Here is a 16,583-nt window from a genome sequence, read left to right on the forward strand (position 1 = left end):
GTGGGTTCCAAGAGTCGGACAGGACTTAGCAACTAAACCACCACCACCAGATATTTGTGAATTTGACAAAAATTTTACTATTTAAATGTGTTAATGATGTATGGAAAAACTGTAGATTTTAGTTCTATGGTATCTGGTTAATATATAAATCAGTATTTATTATGACTTCAGAAAAGATTACAGATGTTAGGAAAAAGCCTTACAAGTTTAAAAAAAAGAATGTAATACATCATGTTTCTCATTCCTTACTAATATAAAGGTTGCTGAAATAACCCAAATGTACTTTTCAAAGAACAAATAATGATTTAACTTTATTAAATTATGGAAAGGATATCACTGCATTTTAAGAAACCGATAGACTTGTTAAACCTTTTTAAGTAGTCAAATAATTTTATACTAAGTCATTAGTCCCCATCCCTTTAGTTGGTCCAACATTTTCAAGACTCCCGAGCTCTTGATATATGGTGGTGAATAACATAGAACCCTTGGCTGAGAGAAGCTGTTTTGGTGTGTGGGTCAAATGGAAGAGAATATTTTATAGGATAGGTTGATAACACTGATAAAAATGAAAAGAACTATGGAAGCACATAAGAGACAGTTTTCCTGATCTGTTTACTGCAAGGAGAGCTTTCTAGAAACTTTATCTGAGCTAAATCTTTTAAGGTAAGATCTAAGAAAAAATTAGTTTGGAAATACATACCATGTGGAAGGAACAGTGTCAAAACATGCATGCATTATGGGGACTGCAAAAGTTCAATATTATACGAGCACAATCTGAGTAAAATAAGTGGTTAATGGTGATGCTAGAGAGATGGCTAGTGATCAGATTATGGAGGCTTTTATAAGTCAAGTTAGCATGGTGTAGCTTTATCTTATGAGGGATAAGCCCGTAAAGATTTTTAAAAGGATAATGTTAAAGTCGAACTTTCATGTTGAACAAATCACTCTAACTTCCGAGTGAAAAATAAATTTAACATGGTCAAGATTAGAGAAGTGGAGACAGGTTAGATGATTATTATAATTGGCTATAATAGTAATTTTCAAAGTTTGGTCCTTGATCTGCAGCAGCAATATTACCTAGGAACTTGGAAATGTGGATTTAGGAATCTCCCCCAGATTTACTTAGTCAGAAATTCCTGAGGGAGGCTCAGCTCTTTGTTTGGAAAAGCCCTTCTGGTGATTAATATATCTGCTAAAGTTGGAGAATCATTGAGAATCAATGTCAAGGACTGAAATAAGTTGTATATGTGGAGAAAAGGGAAGGGGACAGTTTCAGAAAAATTTAGGAAGTAAAATGATAGATTAAGAGGGGAGATTTATGGGTGAAGGGTGGCCATTAACTGAGATTCAGCTAAAATAATATTGCTGGGTTGATTGAGGTGATGGTTTTTGGAGAGCTGGCCTTACAAAAGAACAAAATTGCCAAGTCTATATGATCAGGTGTATAAATAACACAAGGAAGTAAAAAATCTGTAGCACCATATTGTACAACTTCAGGGAGTATATGAATGGCATGCTCTGGAGCATAATTTGAAGGATTTGGTGTCTCAGTGGTAAAGAATCGACACGTCAGTGCAGATTTAATCCCTGGGTCCGGAAGATTCCCTGGAGAAGGAAATGGTAACTTACTCCAGTATTCTTCTGGGGAATTCTATGGACATAGGAGTCTGGCGGGCTACAGTCCATAGGATCAGTCACAAATAGTCAGACATGACTGAGCAACTTAGCACATATTGAATACAGCATGAAAAGTGCTCCCTGGAGTAGAGCAGTATAGTAGCACTGGACAAAATCAGGCTTTAAGAGGGTAAGAAATTTCCTGGATGCAGAGATGAGGCTGTAATGGAAGACATTATATGAGAAAACTGGAAGGATAAAGGCTGTTATGAGAATGATTATTGGAACTGAATGTTTTGGTTGTAGCATAATTATTGCTAATATCAAGAATATGAAGATGGTGGAATATAGCTGGTCTCAATATGAAAAGCCTTAAGGCAACAATTGAACATTTTCAGACTCCACACAGTGGGGAAGGCTGAAGTGGCAGACTCTAATAATCCTTATCTTCTCCTGTCTCTAATTCCTTAATAAATCCTGGTATTTTCTCCCTGTAATATATTTTAAGTAAACAACCTCCTTTCTATGTCTGTTGCCACAAGTTGGTCAAACTTTATCCACTCAAATCTAAAATGGCAACATAAGCTTCATAATTAGAATTACTGTTCATCATTCTTCTGTTTTGTGGTTTCCCCATACCGTGGCTAGTTTAATTTTTAAAAAATATTATTTTCTACAGAAATTTTAGTTGCTGTGAAACCTTTAGCAATTTTATGTTTTTATTTGAGAGATTCAAACACTATAGCCTGCTATTTGAGATTCTTCAGAAACTGAGTATATCTCTGTTCTAATAATTACTGCTGGAATTTATTTAAAATTTATGTCCCATGCCTATATGGAGTGAATATATTCTATTTAATCCTTATATCTCAAATTAAATAATATCATCTTCACTTTTATATAGGGAATTAAGTTTCAAAGAGGAGATAGAACTTATTCAAGTAAGATCAGATTCAAAGTTAAAGCCAAGTATACATGCCTCTGGGGTCTATTTTCTTTTTCAGCTGTATCTCTTTGTTTACCACTTTTCTCCCAAATCCCCAGTTCACTGTGTAAATTATCCATGTTAACTAACCAAAAGTCCTCTTTTTTTCCTAAACTATTAATATCATGGTATATGTTTTAACCACTATGTATTTTCTCTTGATATTATCTTTTCTACTATTATATCAGTTGTTTTCAAACTTCAATGTTCATTAAAATCTCTTGGCTGCTAAGTCACTTCAGTCGTGTCCATGTTCTGTATGACCCTATAGACAGCAGCCCACCAGGCTCCCCCATCCCTGAGATTCTCCAGGCAAGAACACTGGATTGGGTTGTCATTTCCTTCTCCAAATACATGAAAGTGAAAAGTGAAAGTGAAGTCGCTCAGTCGTGTCCAACTCTTAGCGACCCCATGGACTGCAGCCTACCAGGCTCCTCCGCCCATGGGATTTTCCAGGCAAGAGTACTGGAGTGGGGTGCCATTGCCTTATCCAAAATCTCTTGGAGGACTTGTTAAATCACAAATAACTGGTTGCTAAGATTCCAGAGTTGCTATTTCTGACAAGTTCCTAGGTGATGCTGAAGTTGCTGGTCTGGGACCCCACCTTGAGAACCTTTGTTCTATATATTTATACAAGTTGAATATCCCTTAAAAGATCCCCTGGAGGAGGGAATAGCAACCCACTCCAGTATTCTTGCCTGGAGAATCCCATGGACGGAGAAGCCTAGTGAGCCCATGGAGTCGCAAAGAGTCAGACACAACTGAGCGACTAACTCTAAAAGCTTAGAGCAAATAACGTCTTCCATTGTATTTTTCTGTTACCAATACAACCTTCAGTAAACACCTTCATGTCTAATCTCATATTGAATTTACTGTCCTCCGTATTCATTTGCCTCTTATGTTTTTAGTTATCTTTATTTCTGCATATGTCTTTGTCCATCTTCATTTATATATCTTTATTTAACTCTTTGTTTGTCTATCTTATGTTTATATATAGCTTATCGACCTTTTGGCATCTTACAAATTTTCTTCAAATTACAATGGCAAAAAGTTTGACTTCTGTGTATACATTATATTCAAGCATTTGATGCTGAATGTACACAGAGATCTGTTACTTTTTTTCTTTGGTCTTTTTTTCCCCATTTTTACTTTAAATCAGATTTCCATTTTCTTCCAACCTCTACCATTCAGAATTTCTTTTGAAAGCATTTTGTCATCCATATTTTTTTTTCTTTTTTCTGTCTGTTGCTGCATTTGAAGTTACACTGGAATATTTGTTTTTTGTCTGTAATTTGCTTTAGGTGGGAAGTGTTGTGCAGTTCCACTGCAAAAAAGGACATCTTCTTCAAGGGTCTACAACACGGACTTGCCTTCCTGACCTCACATGGAGTGGAATTCAGCCTGAGTGCATACGTAAGCATAAGAAATTATACTTATAAAGGATAAGACTTTATATGCATTATTTTCCAAGTGTGAAAATAAATTTATGTCCATGTAAATGGTGAGTCACATTATTTCTAGGTTATTATAAAACATAATTCACATATATAGTGTTATTACTATAGCATACCCCCATGCCCGGTGAGGAGCATTATTTTTCAAGAAGCCAGAAGGCACAGGGAACAGTTGTGTTCTTTTTGAAAAGCTCTTGTAACTGTGTTCAGTTTGGTCACATGGTGATTTTAGATAATGATGATTTTTTAGTTCATAGAAATGTACCTATGAATCTGAAGTACTGTGAGATATAGGAGGCTCCAACATAGCGACTCAATCTTTTTTTTGCTTTTTTGTTAAACTCTCTGAGAACCTGAGTAAAGCTAGAAACATCCATGAAAAGAAATATGCATGTATACCTTAACCAAATCATTGAATATTGCTTAGAATTTCCTTAAGCTTCTAAATGTGCACTGACCATAAGTTGGAAGAACGTTCTAACCAGATTGAATAAGAAAAAAGATTAGTAAACCATCTTTTTTGAATTATAGTTAGAAATAAATTTTAGCTGGTAATTTATCCTCCCCCCCCCCCCGCCCTCTTACTTCCTCATTTTAATCTCTTCCTCCATCTTTTTTGGGTGGGGAGAAAAATAAAGAGTAAGCAGGAATAGAAATACTAATCAGAAAGACATCTAGCTTTTAGGATTTCCTGAAGTCCAAATAAGTCCTGCAAATTTACTCTGTCCCTGTCAGAATCATCCAAATAATAATGGGGGCTTATGTGGATCCACAGTTTACTGAAAAGCAGTGGAACACTCCACTGAGAAGTCATGTCACATGCCTGGCTGACTTATACTTAAATACAGCAAAATTCCCTAAAAGAGAATTCCTTACAGTGTGTACGTACTTTAGAACAGCTGTGTGGGATGTGACTAGACCTTTCATAGTAAACCAAGATTCTTTGGAGACCTGCACTTGGCATATGACTTAAATAAAATTAAGTAGCTTCTGTTACTGCAGAGCATATCAGAATTTCTAATATGTGCATAATTAGGGTTAAGAATATAGCAGAAACAGACTATTTGTGTTTATTTCCCTAATGAGAATGGACTTTTATTAACTGAGTTGTATTAAATATAATCCATATAACATTATTTTTTACATGTGTTAAAATATTAGATATTATTTACAGTTTAGTTGTTTCTTCACTAAGAAAAGAATGCAAAAATTATTTTCCAAACAGATTTGTCCACAGAACATTCTTTCTCAGACAGGGTCTGTATTCATGAACACATGATTAGATATGTCTTGTTTAGCAAGAGAAGTCTTCATAGCATCTCTTTCTGACTAAGAATGTGGTGGTTATCATAAGACACAAAACAGGTAAACTGAGGGGCAGGGTCAAGTAGTGTCATAAGTGAAATAGTGGAGTTAAGACAGAGATTTAGTAATGGGTAAAACCATGGAGGAAAGGAGACAAAAAAATCAAATGAATGAAAAATTACTGCTAGCATATGGACCTAAAATATGGCCAGAAAATGCCATGTGCAAAAAATTATTAAGTTGTACTTTCTACATTAGGATTATTACTAGCAAAGCAACATATTGAATTGTTACTGAATTTAACTTTAGAAAACATACCTTTTAATTTAAGTAAATATAGTCAATGAAAAATTACAAAATAATATTTCCTAAACTGGTACAGAAAATCTGAGTTTGATAAACTTTAAGAGTTATCTTACTGCAGGAGTTAATAGATTCTTTAAAATGCTAATATATACTGACTCTCCAGAATACATCTTTTATTTTTTCTCTATTTATTTTTTAACATCCACCAGTGTTCCAGAGATGATTGTTTAGAAAATGCTAGTCTGTGAAAACATTTACATTTACCTTGATAAGCTTCCCTTGATGCACTGGAATATCTAAAAGTATATTTATATAAAGGCATTGCTATTGTTTAGTCCCTAAGTCATGTCTGACTCTTTTACGACCCCATAAAAGAGCCAGGCTCCTCTGTCCATGGGATTTCCCAGGCAAGAATACTGGAATGGGTGGCCATCCAGGGACTGAACCTGCATCTCCTGCATTAGGCTCATTCTTTACTACTGAGTTACCAAGAAAGCCCGTATAAAGGCGTTAACATACCTATAAAAATATATAATGATTCCAATCTCAAAATTTTTTAACATGTCTGTAAAACTGAACATTTTTTTTTCTTTTATTTAACATAGCCCACAGCTGTAAACAGCCAGAAACTCCTGCTCATGCAAATGTAGTAGGAATGGACCTTCCATCCCATGGGTATACATTAGTTTATACCTGCCAGCCTGGCTTCTTCTTAGCTGGTGGAACAGAACATAGAGTGTGTAGATCTGATAACACCTGGACTGGAAAAGTTCCTGTTTGTGAAGGTAAGCTTTCTCTATAAAAGCTGGCAGCAGAAGATTTTGTACTGACTTGGCTTTCCTCAGATATAAGAGAGAAAAAAAATAATTAACTTAGGAACAAAAGTAGTAGTGATGCAGTCATTTCATGCTCTGTTTTTTTCTTCTTACCTTTATTACTTTTCCTAGTTCTCTGCTCACAGTAAGTGTATTAGTTTTCTAGGGCCACCATAAAAAGGTACTGTAAGCTGGATGGCTTAAAAGAATAGAAATTTATTCTCTCACAGTTCTGAGGCCAGAAACCCAAACTCAAGGTGTCAGCAAGGCCCTGTATCCTCGGAGGGCTCTAGGGAAGAATCATTCCTTACCTTTTCCTAGCTTCCTATGGCTTCTTGCTATCCCTGGCATTGCTTGGCTCCTAAAGGCCTCCTAAATTCTGCTTCTATTTTCGTATGGCCTTTTTTCCGATGTATCTCTGCATGTCCTCCTCACTTAGAAAAGCAGCAGTCATTGGATTTAAGGATTATCTCAGTAATATGTCACCTCAAGATTCCCACCTTTTTACATCTTCAAAAACTCTGTTTCCAAATTAGGTCATGTTCTGAGGTTCCTGGTGAACATGAATTTGGAACATACAATATTCAACGCACTTCAGTACTGAAAATTGCTCCTAGCATTCCTGAGTTTATATCCTTCTGGTAGAGTAAATCTGATAGAAAGCCTTTCCCCAAATTTGGTTAGGAAAGCAGTATCCAGAAGTCTGATTGTCACAGTTTTTAATATAATCAGTCTCCAAATTCATTTCTCAGTCAGGATTATATGACAGTTTGACCATATCTAGGTGATGTGTTTACCTGTAGCTGCTTTACTCGATCAGGACAATCTCCATCTGGACAAGATATAATGAGTTTAAGAGAGGAAAAACAGTTTCCAGAAGAAGGAATAAAATAAGTTTTTCTAGAATTCTTAATAAAGTCATCAATACATTTTTTTCAGGCCTTTAGTTCTTGATGTCTTGAAGCATTCACAAATGTAAATGACCTTCTCCTTGTGAAATGTTTCACTCTCTTTGCCTCTGTCGGGCACTACAGATTTCTTTCCAAAGTTTTTTCATGATAGAGATCCCTTCTATGTGAGATCTTATTCTTTTATTCACTTGTCATTGTCTTTCTCCACTCTCCTATCCTTTCATCTGCCCTTTTCCAACTAGAATATAAGCTAAAAAAAAAAAAAAAAAAAAAAGCCAGAAACTTTGTCAATGTATTTACAAGTTTAATTTTGAACACTTGCAGTGCCTTATATGTGAAAAGTGTTTAATCAGTATTTGTTGAAAAAATAAATATTTTATCTCCTCAAATTTTTGGCTACACATTCTCCATTTCCTTTTTAAGCTTAATGTTTTCTATCTATCTTTTCTAAAGCTCAGTTCTTTGTTTTCTCTTCCTTTCACTCAATGTTCTCTCCCTAGGTGATCCAATTCATTCAAGCCAATGACTTAGTCTCCTCTAAGAAGGTTATTTACAAATTAATATTTCTAGCTCATATATCTGCTCTTAGTCCCAGACTTATATTTTCAATTGCTTACATGATATTGCTTCTTGAATTTCTCAAAGATATTTAAATAATACATGCAAATACAAACTCATCAATTTCCCTTCACCATTGTTGTCTCTTGATGTTCCCTAACTTAGTGGTACCATCATCACATAATAAATAGAAATCTAGTAATCACCTTTGACATCTTCCTGTCCCTTTAAGTCCACCAGAATTTGAGTAGCTTTAAACAAAAAAATCTATCCACTTCTCAGTTTATCATCACTACTACAGCAGTTTAACTCAGCATTATCTCTACTGAGACTACTGAAATGGCCTTCTAATTTCTCTGTCCAAATCGATACCTACTTGTTTCCAAATTGTTCTCTATCTTTCAGCCAAGGTGATGTTCACCCAAATAACTTCTCTTTAAAGCCTTTAAAGACATTACATTGCTCTTAGGTAAAAGATGTACGTCTTTACAGGTCCACAAGCACTGCATATCACAGCTGCTTCAACTTTGCAGACACATTCAGCACCTCACATGATTCTGGGCTCATTTTGGTTTGGCTTGAAACTCTAAGTCTTTACTTTTGAGTCTAGTTGATTTCTTATGACACCATGGGATACCTTAACAATTTTTTTAATTCAGTTTTTATTCCTCTTTCTTTTTTGGCCATGCCACAGAGCTTGTGGGATCCTAGTTGCCTGACCAGGGATTGAACCTGGGCCTGGCCTATAAAGAAGCTGAGTACTAACCACAGGATCACCAGTGAATTCCCTGTAGTTTTTAACTCCTAAACATGAAACCTATCCAAATTATTTGTCTTTAAGCAATAGGAACATACCCTTAGCCCTCAGCTTCAATGTTGGAATCAATTATTTCCATGTTGATTTATGCCTTTAAAATAAGAAATAGGATGCAAAAATGCTAAGGTAGCACTAATATTCTCTTTGCCACACTGGATTCTAATGAAGATAATTATTAAAATTGTTAGCTGTACAACAGTAATGTTGAGTGGGGACTGAGATGCTATAGTGAACAGAACATTTTGGAGAAAGTTCTGATATGTCAGAGAATAAAATTGACAAGGCATCACATTGTGTATGTGTGTGTCTGTGTATGTGTGTTATTAATTATATTAAATTTTGGAAACGTTTTTGTTTCTTTTCATAGCTGGTTCCAAAATATTGGTGAAAGATCCTAGACCTGCACTTGGAACACCCAGCCCAAAGCTAAGTGGTTAGTCCTTTCAAATGCTTTTCTAGTAGTCATGGTTTCTAAAGGTGTTCATTGACAAAGTGACAACCATTTATTTAGAAAACTATATTTCAACATGGGAAAATGGTGCATTTTACTGTTTTGAATTTGAAATTTAAAAATGTATATGATCAGATGTTGAACTTCAAGCAGTGTAATACTGTGACATGTTAATATTCCAAAAATATTTTGTATAGTTCTCTCTATGAAATTTCCCTTAAAGAATATCTGCAAATAGCTATAAAATAATGGCAATGTTTTATTTAAAATACTAAAATCAAAATGAGGCTTATATATAATTTTTAAATGTAATTTTTCTAAAGAAGGAACCAAATACACTTGGAGAGTAAAAGTTTACCAACTTCTAGAACTTGTTCAGTTTATTTTCAATGATTTGATTTAAAAATAAAATTATTTAATCATTAAACATAGGGAACTTGAAGTTCTACAACCATAATGTAATTCCCATTTTATACACTGCCTACCCTAAGACTCTGGAAAAGATACTTTCTACACCTGGGCCTCCATTTCTTTATCTGTACAAAAAAATAATAATAATGATTAGATTAATATGAACGAACTTCATTGAAATGAAGTACAAAGTGCCTAGCTCATGGTAGGGCCTCAGTATATGAGACCTGCTTTTTAACGTATTAGTAACTATTATATTTACATGGTAGAAATGAAAAGCTACACATAGAATTAAAGCCTCAGCATCTAATCTTTACCTTGGAAATAGATTTGGTCCAGTTGTAATTAGCCAGGTACGATGTTAGAATGTGATATTTGTTGGTTTCAGAAGTTCTCAGTGTACATATGGTAAAACTGGACTGCCTACAAAAAAAAAACAAAAAATCAGTCTGAAAAACTTATTTTTTTCAACAGTCAGTGAAAACAAACTGAATTTCTCTAAAGTAACCAATGAATATGTCATCATAAGAGAGAAAGCATTTCATGGAATCAGAAAACCACAATGGTCAATCAATGCCCAGAACTCTCCAATAAAGATGCTTTCTCTGGGAGCCAGAAGGGTGCTCAGAATAATAGCTCCAGCACATAGCGTATAACCCTAGACTGTCTTCAGCAAAATATGGCCAGTATCCACCATTCAAGCTGACAGTTTTTTTTTAAAGCATATGGAAGAACTAAGCAAAAACCTAATATGTGTGATATAATATTTTAAAAAATTGTTAGTTGCTCAGTCATGTCCAACTCTCTGCAACCCCATGGAGTGGTATAATATATATACATATAAATATTTCTCATCAATCAATGAAATAATATATATTTTCTTTAAAATTTCATGGGAAAGCTATGAGAATTGATCATATATCAAGAAATAAATAAATCTACATAAATTTCAAAGCAAAGTTAGTCTTATCTGACCATGACACAGTTGAAAGTCAATAAGAAAATGGATAATTTTTTTAAATGCCTCAGTGTTTGGAAATTAAGAACAAAATGAATACTAATGAATAATTTATGAATTGAGGAAGAAATTAAAATGGAAAATATAGCAAGAGAGCTTAATTATGCTGAAAAATCTAAATATCAAAACTTGGGGACTAGCAGAGGTAAAGATGTGAAGGAAATATAAAGCTTTAAACTTTTATATTAGAAGAAAAAAAGCCTCAGAATTGATTAATGTCCTATTAAGAATATATAAAAAGTATAATGGAATGACAAAAATAAAGCAGAATTCAATATAATATAAATGAACAAATAAACCAAAAATATCTGAAGATAAAATAATCTCAACAGAGCCAAAGGTAGTTCTTTTAAAAAAATGTTCAAAGTGAAAGTTTTCTGGTAAGATTGATCAAGAAAGGAACAAAAATTAAATAATATTTCAAAAGGAAATGTGATAACTAGAGAATATATTGAATAAATTAATACTATATAACAGAAAATACCAGACAACCTTAACCTGCCTCCTGAGAAATCTGTATGCAAATCAAGAAGCAACAGTTAAAACTGGTCATGGAACAGTAACTGGTTCAAAATTGGTATAGGAGTACATCAAGGTTGTATTCTGTCACAGTTCTTATTCACCTTATATGCAGAGTACATCATGCAAAATGCTGGACTGGATGAAGCTCAAGCTGGAATCAAGATTGCCAGGAGAAATATCAATAACCTCAGATATGCAGATAACACCATCCTAATGTGGAAGAAAGCAAAGAGGAACTAAAGAGCTTCTTGATGAAGGTGAAATAGGAGAGTAAAAAAGCTGACTTAAAACTGAATATTCAAAAAACTAAGATCATGGCATCTAGTCCCATCACTAAATGGCAAATAGATGGGGGAAAAATGAAAAACATGGCAGACTTTATTTTCTTGGGCTCCAACCACTGTGAATGGTGAATGCAGCTATGAAATTAAAAGACACTTGCTCCTTGGAAGAAAAGCTATGACAAACCTAGACAACATATTAAAAAGCAGAGACATCACTTTGCTGATAAAGGTCCATATAGTCAAAGCTATGGTTTTGTCAAAGCTTACAGATGTGAGTTGGACTATAAAGCAGACTGAGCGCCAAAGAATTGATGCTTTCAAACTGTGGTGCTGGAGAAGACTCTTGAGAGTCCTTTGGACAGCAAGGAGATTAAACCAATCAATCAGAAAGGAAATCAGTCCTGAATATGCATTGGAAGGACTGATGCTGAAACTGAAGCACCAATACTTTAGCCACCTGATTTGAAGAGTTGACTCATTGGAAAAGACCCTGGGAAAGATTGAAGGCAGGAGGAAAAGAGGGTGATAGAAGATGAGATGGATAGATGTCATCACTGAACCAATGGTCATGAGTGATAGTAGCTCAGTTGTGTCCAACTCTTTGCAAGCCCATGGATGTAGCCAGCCAGGCTCCTCTGTCCATGGAATTCTCAAAGCAAGAATACTGGAGTCAGTTGCCATTTCCTTCTCCAGGGTAATGGACATGAGTTTGAGCAAAACTCCAGGAGATAGTGAAGGAGAGGGAAGTCCATGGATTCACAAAAAGTCTGGCACAACTGAGTGACTAAACAACAGAAATTACATAATTGTCAATTTTTAAAAAGTTAAATATTGACAAGTTACTCAAAAAGTATATCTTAACTAATAGGAGAAAAATGAACAATACTGTAAGAAATAAAGTAGTAGTAAAAGCTATTTCCACAAGAAAAAAATATGCCTCTACTGATAAGCTCTACACAATTTTGAAGGAACAGAAGAGATCATCTCAGTTTTATAAAAACTATTAAAGAAGCTCATTTTATGGGTCCAGTATAACTCTAATAACTCAAGTAAAGACATTATAAAAAGGAAAAAATTATAGGCCCATTTGATATAGGATTATACATTAAGAAGTCCTACTTAAAACCTTAGTGAATTAGATACACTTAGTGAATTAAATTGACTCTTGAACAGCAAGTGGATTAAAGGTGCTAGCAGTCAGTGCAATCAAAAAACCTGTGTGTAGCTTGTAGTCAACCCTCAATCTGTGTTTTTCTTTACCCAAGATTCCTTTGTATTTGTGATTCTACATCCATGAATTCAGCCAATCATGGATCAGTATAGTAGTACTCTAGTATTTACTATGGAGAAAAATCTGTGCATAAGTGGAGCCTCACAGTTTAAATCCATGTTGTTCAAGGATCAACTGTACAACATTATCATAAAGATGAAACCATTGACAAATTGTTTTAATGATAGATATACATAGATATTTTCATGATATGTAACAAATCCTTAAACATAATCTATCACATTAAAAAAGTAACATCACAAATTATGAACACCACAATGCTTGTACAGAAACTATTTTATAAGACTGAACATCTGTTTATAATTTTTAAAGAGTTTTAATAAATTAGAAAGAAAAAGAATTTCTTTAACCTGGGTAAAGGTAGCTATAAAACTGTAGAGCAATTTCATCTAAAGTGGGAAAATATTAGAAACATTTCATTTAAAATCATGACACAGTGATTAGACTACCCCAAACAAACAATAATTTGGCAGTGGTATCAAAGTCAGGAACATGGCAGTGCTATGAGGTCCATGAAACAAAGTTTAAATTCAAAATGTCTTGAAAAAAAAAAAAAAGATGATAATCATCATCTTCCTCCTTTTCATTGTGCTTCACATCAGCTTTAGTTGGATAACATTTTAGAGTTTACAAGAACTACTGAATAAGTAGTTTAAATCTTTAATTTAAATCACATTTAAATTTCATATTAGGCTCAACAGTAGAAAGTATTATCATCTCCATTGTACATACGGATTTAAATGACCAAATGGTGTCTACCTCCCAGCCTATCATGACTCACATTTCTCGGTTATGTGTGAGAAAGGTGGAGGGTGGTGGTGGCATGCTGGAGCCTCCAGGTAGAGCTTTGCTTTAGCCAGTTCTGTGCATTCTTCCAAATTCTGCATTCAGTGATGTCATGTTCCTGGTTTGAAAACTGCAACTATGGAAATATATATATACTATAGAATGCAAATACTATTAAATCAATTTGTAGATTTGTTTTCTGAAGTGCCAGTTGTTAAACATTTACAACCACATCAATAATTTATCCTGATACAGTGTAGCTGCTGCCAGTATCTACTTTTTTTCATTGCTGTGTTCTTCTGCCATTGGAGTTCTCTTTAATCTCTTTTAACCAACCTTCTTAATTCCCCTAAGCACCATGGACAAGATCACCAGATGTAGCAGATTTTTGTTAAATATTCAGAAGTAGCAAAGAAAAATCATAGTACAGGCCAGGGGGAGATAAACAATGAGAAAGATAAGAACAGCACATTTATTGAGTACCTACTAATTTGCCAGGCACTGCTATTAGAATCTCTTTCTCCCTTGCTGCTCCTCTTACCTCTCCAACTGGGAGTCCATTACCTCCAAATTCCAGATCTTTCTAGTGTAGGATAATTTAACTGGTCACTCCCTCCTCAAAACAATTTTAGGTATATTTTTTAAATTAACTGCTCTTTAAGTTGAACAGTTCTATGAAGACATACAAGACTTTCTAGAACTAACTCCCCCAAAGATGTCCTTTTCATTATAGGGGACTGGAATGCAAAAGTAGGAAGTCAAGAAACACCTGGAGTAACAGGCAAATTTGGCCTTGGAATACAGAATGAAGCAGGGCAAAGACTAATAGAGTTTTGCCAAGGAAATGCACTGCTCATAGCAAACACCCTTTTCCAACAACACAAGAGAAGACTCTACATGTGGACATCACCAGATGGTCAACACCAAAGTCAGATTGATTATATTCTTTGCAGCCAAAGATGGAGAAGCTCTATACAGTCAGCAAAATCAAGACTGGGAGCTGACTGTGGCTCAGATCATGAACTCCTTATTGCCAAATTCAGATTCAAATTGCAGAAAGTGGGGGAAATCACTAGACCATTCAGGTATGACCTAAATCAAATCCCTTATGACTATACAGTGGAAGTGAGAAATAGATTTAAGGGAATAGATCTGATAGACAGAGTGACTGATGAACTATGGATGGAGGTTCATGACATTGTACAGGAGGCAGGAATCAAGACCATCCCCAAGAAAAAGAAATGCAAAAAAGAAAAATGGCTGTCTGAGGAGGCCTTACAAATAGCTGTGAAAAGAAGAGAAGCCAAAAGCAAAGGAGAAAAGCAAAGATATACCCATTTGAATGCAGAGTTCCAAAGAATAGCAAGAAAAGATAAGAAAGCCTTCCTCAGCAATCAGTGCAAAGAAATAGAGGAAAACAATAGAATGGGAAAGACTAGAGATCTCTTCAAGAAAATTAGAGATACCAAGGGAACATTTCATGCAAAGATAGGATAGATAAAGGACAGAAAAGGTATGGACCTAACAGAAGCATATTAAGAAGAGGTGGTGTTTTTCTTTCTGGCTTACTTCACTCTAGGGTTCAGGATTGGGAACACATGTACACCCGTGGTGGATTCATGTTGATGTATGGCAAAACCAATACAATATTGTAAAGTAATTAGCCTCTAATTAAAATAAATAAATAAAAAAAAAAAAAACAGAATACACAGAACTGTACAAAAAAGATCTTCACGACCCAGATAATCACGAAGGTGTGATCACTCACCTAGAGCCAGACATCCTGGAATGTGAAGTCATGTGGACCTTAGGAAGCATCACTACAAACAAAGCTAGTGGAGGTGATGGAATTCCAGGTGAGCTATTTCAAATCCTGAAAGATGATGCTGTGAAAGTGCTGCACTCAATATGCCAGCAAATTTGGAAAACTCAGCAGTGGCCACAGGACTTGAAAAGTCAGTTTTCATTCCAATCACAAATAAAGGCAATGCCAAAGAATGCTCAAATTACTGCACAGTTGAACTCATCTCACACGCTAGTAAAGTAATGCTCAAAATTCTCCAAGCCAGGCTTTAACAATACATGAACCATGAACTTCCAGATGTTCAAGCTGGTTTTAGAAAAGGCAGAGGAACCTGATATCTAACTTCCAACATCTGCTGGATTATCAAATAAGCAAGAGAGTTCCAGAAAAAAAACATCTATTTCTGCTTTATTGACTATGCCAAAGCCTTTGACTCTGTGGATCACAATAAACTGTGGAAAATTCTGAAAGAGATAGGAATAGACCACCTGACCTGCCTCTTGAGAAACCTATATACAGGTCAGGAAGCAACAGTTAGAACTGGACATGGAACAACAGACTGGTTCCAAATAGGAAAAGGAGTATGTCAAGGCTGTATATTGTCACCCTGCTTATTTAACTTATATGCAGAGTACATCATGAGAAACGCTGGGCTGGAAGAAGCACAAGCTGGAATCAAGATTGCCAGGAGAAATATCAATAACCTCAGATATGCAGATGACACCACCTTTATGGCAGAAAGCGAAGAACTAAAGAGCCTCTTGATGAAAGTGAAAAAGGAGAGTGAAAAAGTTAGCTTGAAGCTCAACATTCAGAAAACTAAGATCATGGCATTTGGTCCCATCACTTCATGACAAATAGATGGGGAAACAGTAGAAGCAATATCAGACTTTATTTTTTTGGCTCCAAAATCACTGCAGATGGTGATTTCAGCCATAAAATTAAAAGATGCTTACCTCTTGGAAAGAAAGTTATGACCAACTTAGATACCATATTAAAGAGCAGAGGCATTTCTTTGCTAACAAATGTCTGTCTCGTCAAGGCTATGGTTTTTCCAGTAGTCATGTATGGATGTGAGAGTTGAACTATAAAGAAAGCTGAGTGCTGAAGAGTTGATGCTTTTTAACTATGGTATTGGAGAAGACTCTTGAGAGTCCCTTGGACTGCAAGGAGATCCAACCTGTCCATCCTAAACTAAATCAGTTCTGGGCGTTCATTGGAAGGACTGATGTTGAAGCTGAAACCCCA

The 16,583-nt window shown here is 35.2% G+C and overlaps 1 protein-coding gene across 6 annotated transcripts in view; it reads left to right on the top strand.

The window, feature by feature from the left end:
* CSMD3 (CUB and Sushi multiple domains 3) overlaps positions 1 to 16,583 on the top strand; it is a 1,461,887-nt gene that overhangs the window by 1,426,500 nt on the left and 18,804 nt on the right. For all 6 annotated transcript variants that reach the window (XM_070802767.1, XM_070802766.1, XM_070802768.1 and 3 more), the window contains 3 exons: positions 3,904 to 4,015; positions 6,273 to 6,452; positions 9,136 to 9,201. In XM_070802767.1, coding sequence (XP_070658868.1) covers positions 3,904 to 4,015; positions 6,273 to 6,452; positions 9,136 to 9,201 — 358 coding nt within the window. The remainder of the gene's footprint in view (positions 1 to 3,903; positions 4,016 to 6,272; positions 6,453 to 9,135; positions 9,202 to 16,583) is intronic.

Source organism: Bos indicus, chromosome 14 (assembly GCF_029378745.1).
Source record: "Bos indicus isolate NIAB-ARS_2022 breed Sahiwal x Tharparkar chromosome 14, NIAB-ARS_B.indTharparkar_mat_pri_1.0, whole genome shotgun sequence".
Taxonomy (NCBI): domain Eukaryota; kingdom Metazoa; phylum Chordata; class Mammalia; order Artiodactyla; family Bovidae; genus Bos; species Bos indicus.